We start from the raw sequence: 7,902 nt of genomic DNA on the forward strand, positions 1-7,902 counted from the left end.
AACAGGTGTGAGAAGCCCAAGTCCAATACAAACATGTAATAAACGACTGACTGGCTGTCAAATTAAGCGGCTATAATAACACAGTGTAATTCATGTGAAAAAAGTAATTTTGTTACGTGTAAAAACAACAAAAGTCAACCTTTGTAACACTTAAAGTTTTATTAACACACAGAAAAAATAAATATGTATATAGAGTTATTAAAACTTTGTCAAAGTAACCAAAACTTTTGCATATTTTTGCCCTTTTTACACAAACGCATGAATAATGTCGTTCGTTGACTAATGTAGTGTTGTTAACATACCGTACACATTTAATGGTCTGATATGGTGGGATTTTACTTTTGGTATATCTTTTAAAGCCCAATTTGAGATTCACTTCATCCTTTACTGGCTCTGAGGAGATCTAAGGCCTGTCACCGTCACCATAGTCATCTCTGTGGGTAAAAATAATCAATAAGAAGCTTATGACAGCTCAGTCTCAGCATTACGCCCACTGCCCAACTTAACACTTGTATGAAACACTTCCACAAGGACACTTAAAATGACACCTCAACACACACACACTAAGGCGGCACTGTGTGTAACCTAACCTGCCAACATAGATCATCGGTCATCAATAAATTAACAGATTTTCAAAGATTTTACCTATATTGATATTATTAATTGATCTACATTGGCTAAAAAGGGCACTTTTGGCTTTTCCAACAGAATACAATTAGTACTACTTCATGCAAGTTGTTGTCAACTGATTTAAAGTATCACAGAAACACATTTTTACTTTGTAACAAGTAGAAAGTAAAGAAAGTAGATCGTCGTCAGTTTAAACGATGACGTGCCGGCCTCAGAATCTCTATTATGTAATCAATACACTATGCACATGGACCTGTAGCACTATGGCTGATTATAGCTGACAGCTGTGAGCTCAGCCTGTGGTTCACTACAGAGTCAAGTACTGTACCAAGATCCTAGCAGGGCCAGTTAAAGTCAGGCTCTAGTCTACTGGACGCTTTCACTATGACTTGGATATAATGCTCACCAGGAGGGACACAAAACTAAGTAAATTCTCTGGAGGGAAACAAGAAGAAGATTGTGGTCAAATAAGTAATTAATATATGAAACTGAACATCATACCAATTAAATTAGCTTTTAGATTAACCAGCCCTTAGTTGGAGTGATCCATGGCTCATGCCTCTGGATGTAAGTAGCCAATTACATGTGTCATGTTAAAGGAGGTACAGTAGCCTTGAGCCTTTGCAAATGCACACACCAGGTGTCGACAGGGATATGGGGGACAAGAAGCAGTCCCAGTTTGGTCAATGAATGATACATGTCAGTCTTGCATACATTTTCACACCATACACAAATTTACATTCACAGGTAAGGCTAGTGCAGTCACTTCCACAGCCCTTTTAATATTTCCCTGCACGGTTTACTAAGATCTCTTTTTGTAAAATAAAAACATAGAAAAATAACAATATTGTTAATCTATACAGCTAAGTAAATCAAGGCTTTGCCAACTGATAGATATGTGTGAATGTTAGCCATCTGTGAGAGTCAGTTTTCAGGAGGGGAGGGGAGAAGGGACTCTGTTGACGTCTGGAACGTTGAGAGTAGACTCAGGTTTGAGCTCAAAGCTAATGTTTACGAAGGAAGCTCCAGACGCTCCTGGCTGCTCCACAGTAGCCGGATGAGGACCGTCCTGCTCACCTCTATGCTGTTCGGCAAACCGGTGCTCCGCCATGTCAGCCAGACGGTTCTCCTCCTCTTCCTCCTCCTCCTGCAGGAGAACACCAGTGTGTAGCATTTAATACAGTTTATTCTTACACCCGCCTCTGCATACGCAGATTTTGAGGTGTGACTTTATTCACATTTGAAATGGATATATGAGACTCATGGATCTGTGTGTGCGCATGTGCCCTACCTCTTTCTTCATACGGTAGTACTCATCAATAGCGTACTGGTATTTAGGAGTAGTGATGCCAAACAGAGAGGCCAGTCTCTCTCCCATGTAATCACACACTAAAGGAGACACACACAAATTCAATAAAAGGTAGACTTGACCCAGATTTGTCTTGTTATTATCACTATGTGAATGGGACCAAAAACAACCAAATACAATTAAAGTGTGGAACAAGCCACAAAATACATTCTAATACATTCCTGCACAGCATCTAATCTGTACAGTTAGCCGACATTCCAGCATTTTCTGACGTTCGCTGTCTGGAAAACACCTCTCAAAACATTTCAGGATTTCAAAGACTAGTAAGAACCCAGTATGATGTGATTGGCTCTTGCTAGCATGAATGCCAGCTGTGACAGTAGACTACTTTACCTGAGACAGTGGAGGTGGCCATCCTCCACATGTGGAACCAGAAATATGGACCCCAGGTCAGTTGGGACTGAAATACAAATGAATCATGACAATTAGACCACACACCTGCTGGTCAAACACAAAAGAACAATTTTGACATCTCAAGCATCATTATATAAAACTGTATTTTACACTTTATATCCACATAAAGCAGCAGGGCAAGGAAGGGATAAGGAACACCGACCTTCAAGTTGACAGCCTCATCTTATGGCATATAAGCAGTGTACACCCACTCTCTTTTGATGGATGTTACCAGTTTGAGATTTTTTTGTGTGTAAACGGTGGATATAAAAAGTCTGCACACCCCTGTTAAAATGCCAGGTTTTGTGATGTAAAAAAAATGAGACAAAGATAAATCATGTCAGAACTTTTTCCACCTTAAATGTGATCTATAATGGGAAAAATTCAATTGAAAATCAAACTGAAATTTTTTAGGGGTAAAAATAAAAAATACAAAACTCACAATAACCTTGAAAGTAGTGAGATGACTGGAAATCAGGGTAGAGAGAATGAAGGAGATAAACATACACACAAACAGGTCTCTGGCAGGATGTGAACCACGGACAGTGTGACTCATGGTCATGGTTTCTTGACAATATACCAAGCAGTAGCTAACTAAAATATGGATTGGTTAAAAATATCCTACACATACTGTAATTTCCTAATTAATTATGTTGGGAATTTTATCTAGTCAAACTATTTAAGGAGTCTCTTAGCTTATCTTTTGAGACTAAAGAAAGAAGGAGAAATGAAACCCGTGGCCTTTCCAGTATGTGTATAATCCTTGTGGTTTAAGTAATGTGGCTGTAAAAGTATTTGATCTTAGCCTACCGAATCTACAGTTGTGACTTCTTTCTTCACAGGCGCCTCCTTTTCCTCCTCTTCATCGGTGCTGTACTCCTCCATAGTCTCCCCACTGGCAAAGTAGATGGTCCTGCGGGGAACCTTGACCCTCCCCTGCCTCCCAGCAGAGTCTCCTATCTCCACCGTCTCAAAGTCTGTCGCCCCGCCATGACTCTGACAATAGTTCAGAATAAACAATCTATGTATAAGATGCCATCAACATTATATTATATTATATTATATTATAAAGTGCCGAAAACAAGGCGCAATAACAGGCATCTTAATGTTGTTTCACACTCTGGTGGCATGTTTGGCAGAATGAAATCATAGAACTAAAACAAAAGAAATTTAAAATAAAGTTAACGTTTAATGTAACTTAGTTCTCATTGTGTGCTGTAACGTTAGCTATACAGTGAGGTAAATAATCCCACGTTTTACGATAAAACACTAGTTAACGTTTCAAACACTGGTGCCTTAACGTTTGTCAGCTTTAGGGTAACGATGCTTTAACGGCAACGTTAGCTAACTTACTTAGTGTTTGTTGACTGTTAGCTTCTCAGCTAAGGAAGTAAGTTAAATCGCTATTACTCTAAAAAAAAAAAAAAAGTCTTTATTTTAACATTCACAAACGCGAAGAATGGCCAAAGTTGTATCGCACGGACTAACCTTATCAGTTTCCATAGTTTGTCCCAGTGAAACGTTGACATTAGTTAAATACAACGACAAATCTGCCATCTCAGTCACTTCTCCCAACTGACACAGCGCACTACGATGAAGCTGTCCGTTCCCGCTAGCAACACTTCCTGTTCACGGCTTCAGAATAAAAGGGTCCAGCAGGTAGACCTTAATGTAAAAAAAACGGGTTGTTTGACAGCAAATTCTGCCATACTGTACATTATTTTATTTGGTGTTAACTGTTCTGCACAATAGAGTCATAAAGTTTACACAAAGTTTTTAAAATACGTACGTAAAAATACGTATAAACACACAGCACACATCTCACACCTTAAACTAAAGTTACTGTTATACAAGTGGTATACAACGCATGCTAACTTTAATAGAGCTCTCTGCAACATAATAAAGTCAGAACAATTGTTACTTCTTCTCATTCTGTTGAAAATTTGATGTCATTTAGAAAAAGTTTAAGATGTTCTACACAACACGTTCCCACATTTGTAATTTTAATTCAAAGTTAAACTGTCATCACATTTGATGCATTTAAGAACAAAGTAAAAGATGTTTCCTTCTTATATTACATCGTATATATCCGGTAAAAAGACGTTTGAGAGATTTAGAATGAATATTGAATATTCTTGCACTTTTCTGTAAATTATATGAAGAATCAATTTGTCATTTGTTTTATCAATGTATATACTGTAGAAATATTTGGTTGGATGCTGAACTTTATCTAAAAAGGAAAACTGGACAAACATTTCAACTTCAGGAAAAAGACATTCATATATGTTTTGAAAGAAACAAGAAGGAAAAAAGATGTGATTTTGTACAGTTGGTTTTATTATTGGGAAAATTCCACATCCACAAGAAAAAATGGACTGACTCCAAACCACACTTTAGACACTTTCACCAAGAACTGCATCAGTATGGCACCACGATTAAAAACATTAAGAACAAGAAGGCAATCAAAACTATTTATGAGTTTGACAAATTTCTTATGGACAGTTGATATATTATTTTAAATCTACTTTACTCTTTTAATTTCTTATGTCTTGTCATTTATTTATTTATTTTTCTCTTTTTATACATGTACCCCTGGTTGTTCTGTGTTAATATTGTCAATGTAAAAAAAAGCCCATGCATTTAACAATCAAAGCTTTATTTCGAAAGTATTGACCGGAAGCTGTCTTTATTGTACGCGAGCTTGACGCTCGAAGGGATCCTGTTGTATTGTTTTGGTCCAGTCGAGCCCTCTCACCAAAATGACAGCGAGGAAGTCTGGGTCACGACTGGAGACCGAGATAGAGCGGTGCCGTTCAGAAGGGCAGTGGGACAAGATACCGGAATTAGTACGGCAGCTTTCAGCCAAACTAATATCAAACGGTAAGAAATGTCCGGGTTTCCCTGTTCGTTCATTCAGTCTGGAAGGCCTTCTCCCTGGACCGAGTCCTCGGGACTTCCTGACAGCAGCAACCGAAGCTAGCAGTTTTTCAGCCCTGAGCCAGTTAGCTAACCTAAGCAAAGGTCAAGAAAGACACTTGGGGGTTTTTTTCACAGGGGTTTCAACACCTTTGGGGAGCGTGGTATGTACACACTGAGATACTTTGGTTTTAACATATTGATAACGTTAACGTTACTCCAAAAATCAGTTACTGTGGTCTGATAGTCCTGCACCCCGGGAGTCAAGCGGAACTCATTCAGAATTCTGTCATGAGGTTAAGCTTGGCTTTGCTCGACTTGTATGATAAAGTACTCGCACTGAATGTCAGATTTCGTCAATTCTGGTTATGCATCGCAATTAGCTTCCCTTAAGTTAGCTGGGTGGCTAAGATGCTTGATTGCTACATGCTAGCTGTCAAACTCCTTGATGCTCAGTTTCAAACCGCACTGCTGGCAGCACATGATAAAGTGTGTCAGGGTGCATATATTGTCATTTTACAACACAGGGTTGCACAAAGAAATTTAAGTTATAGCCCCTTGGTGCTACACACGCATAAACATAATTTATATATATTTTATATATATTGTTTAACATGACAATTTATTTATAAACATACATAGACATAGATACTAGATCCCCCTGATCCAGTATGTCTTCCAGATTGACAAATAACTAGATCAGGTGGTGGTGTACTTGCTTTTCTGCTGCAGATGTGTTTGCTGCTCTATCTTACCACCGCTGCAAGAAGCCAAGGCAGACTGCTCATGGTAGTTAATGCATTTTAATTACCATCAAGACTTCTAGTGTGATTTGATATCGTCGTCTTTGGTCCCCTAAATCTAAAAAATTATATAACACCACCTGAAAATCTCACCTCCGGTTCTTAGTACAGGTACATGCAGGAACATTAAGAGCTCTGTTGAAGCAACCACAGCCAAGGAGGTGATTTGCTCCTGATTGCTCCTGATGTATAGTTGTAGGGCGAGGAAAACTTCAGATTTATGGCGCTATAGTCTTAAAACAGAAATACTGTTAGACCTTTGTAAACTGTAAGGCTGTTAAAAATCTCCTGTTCCTAAATGCGGCCAAATGAAAAATAGCACGTGAGGTTTGTTGATTTTCACTGAAATACATTCAGGGAGCTTTTGTCATTATTTAGAGCCTTATTTTCCCTTCTTTATCTTAATGAGAAATGTTTCATGTTAATCTTGCATAGAACAATTGTTGACATGTGTGTAACCAAAAACCTGCAACTACGGTAGACCTGAATGTTGCGGTCAATCTCTGAACACAAAGAAAAAAGCTGCCTTTATGCAATGTGATTTGGCACATTACAGCTATGAGCTCTGGTCACTGGCTGGGATCAGTCACTGGATTACTGCTTATTTCACCATTTGGACCTCTAAACACACACACACACACACACACACTATTTAGAAGCGTGATAAGGCTATACATAATTCTAACTGGTATGTGTTTAAGTACAGCAATGTTTCTTCATATGTAGATTTAGTAGCTGACTACCAGGAGACCCTTAAAGTGGACACACTAGATTGATCCCCCTCCCTGAATGTCCTTCTAGAAAGAGCTTTGACAAGCTTACTAATACGGCAGTATGCAGCTTTTACAGCTCTGCCGTAAACTGGGTCTGTACATAGTCAACGGCAGGCTACGAGAGGACTCTCTGGGTTGCTACACTTACAGCTCAGCTTTCACAGTCAGCCCCCTGACACCCCTCTCAGACCACAGCAAAATCACAGATCTATCTGAAAAGGGCATAGTAACTCTGGAGCCCCTAGTGCCTGTGAACTGTTTAACAGCACATACTCATACAGATGGACCCCAGACAGCGTGGCGACGTACCAAAAGGCACTGGAAAAATAAACATGATTTAACTAATTTATTTCTAACTGAAACATTTCCCCAGAATAATTCTAGTATGAATTCTGCTGTTGACAAAATCAATTTAATTTTTCATAATTTGGCTCTATTGTCTAATTTGAAAGTTAAAAAAAACAAAACCTTAACAAATGAACAATAACAAATGGTTTGACACTGAATGCAAAAACCTAAGGAAAACTTTAAGGAAATTATCAAATGAAAAGCATAGGGACCCAGATAACCACAACATACAGTGGGTACGGAAAGTATTTAGACCCCTTTAAATTTTTCACTCTTTGTTTCATTGCAGCCATTTTCCAAAAATCAAAAAAGTTCATTTTATTTCTCAGTAATGTACACTCAGCACCCCATCTTGACAGAAAAAAACAGAAATGTAGAAATTTTTGCAAATTTATTAAAAAAGAAAAACTGAAATATCACATGGTCATAAGTATTCAGACCCTTTGCCGTGACACTCATATTTAACTCAGGTGCTGTCTGTTTCTTCTGATCATCCTTGAGATGGTTCTACACCTTCATTTGAGTCCAGCTGTGTTTGATTATACTGATTGGACTTGATTAGGAAAGCCACACACCTGTCTATATAAGACCTTACAGCTCACAGTGCATGTCAGAGCAAATGAGAATCATGAGGTCAAAGGAACTGCCTGAAGAGCTCAGAGACAGAATT

The 7,902-nt window shown here is 38.5% G+C and overlaps 2 protein-coding genes across 3 annotated transcripts in view; one reads left to right on the plus strand and one right to left on the minus strand.

The window, feature by feature from the left end:
• Positions 1–144: 144 nt before the first annotated feature.
• On the minus strand, positions 145–3,998 carry fam177a1 (family with sequence similarity 177 member A1). The gene is made up of 5 exons (XM_046061816.1): positions 3,881–3,998; positions 3,203–3,388; positions 2,333–2,399; positions 1,922–2,019; positions 145–1,777 (listed from the first exon to the last, which is right to left on the minus strand). Exons 1-5 carry the CDS (start codon positions 3,947–3,949, stop codon positions 1,562–1,564), a joined length of 636 nt encoding a protein of 211 aa, XP_045917772.1. The 5' UTR covers positions 3,950–3,998; the 3' UTR covers positions 145–1,561.
• A 1,107-nt stretch (positions 3,999–5,105) lies between these two features.
• Positions 5,106–7,902, plus strand: part of ttc7b (tetratricopeptide repeat domain 7B) — a 33,294-nt gene continuing 30,497 nt past the window's right edge. Inside the window, exon 1 of one of the 2 annotated variants that reach the window (XM_046063454.1) lies at positions 5,106–5,272. In XM_046063454.1, coding sequence (XP_045919410.1) covers positions 5,152–5,272 — 121 coding nt within the window. In that variant the 5' untranslated portion in view covers positions 5,106–5,151. The remainder of the gene's footprint in view (positions 5,273–7,902) is intronic. The other variant, XM_046063455.1, reaches the window with a different exon arrangement.

The sequence above is a fragment of the Micropterus dolomieu genome, linkage group LG11 (assembly GCF_021292245.1).
Source record: "Micropterus dolomieu isolate WLL.071019.BEF.003 ecotype Adirondacks linkage group LG11, ASM2129224v1, whole genome shotgun sequence".
Taxonomy (NCBI): domain Eukaryota; kingdom Metazoa; phylum Chordata; class Actinopteri; order Centrarchiformes; family Centrarchidae; genus Micropterus; species Micropterus dolomieu.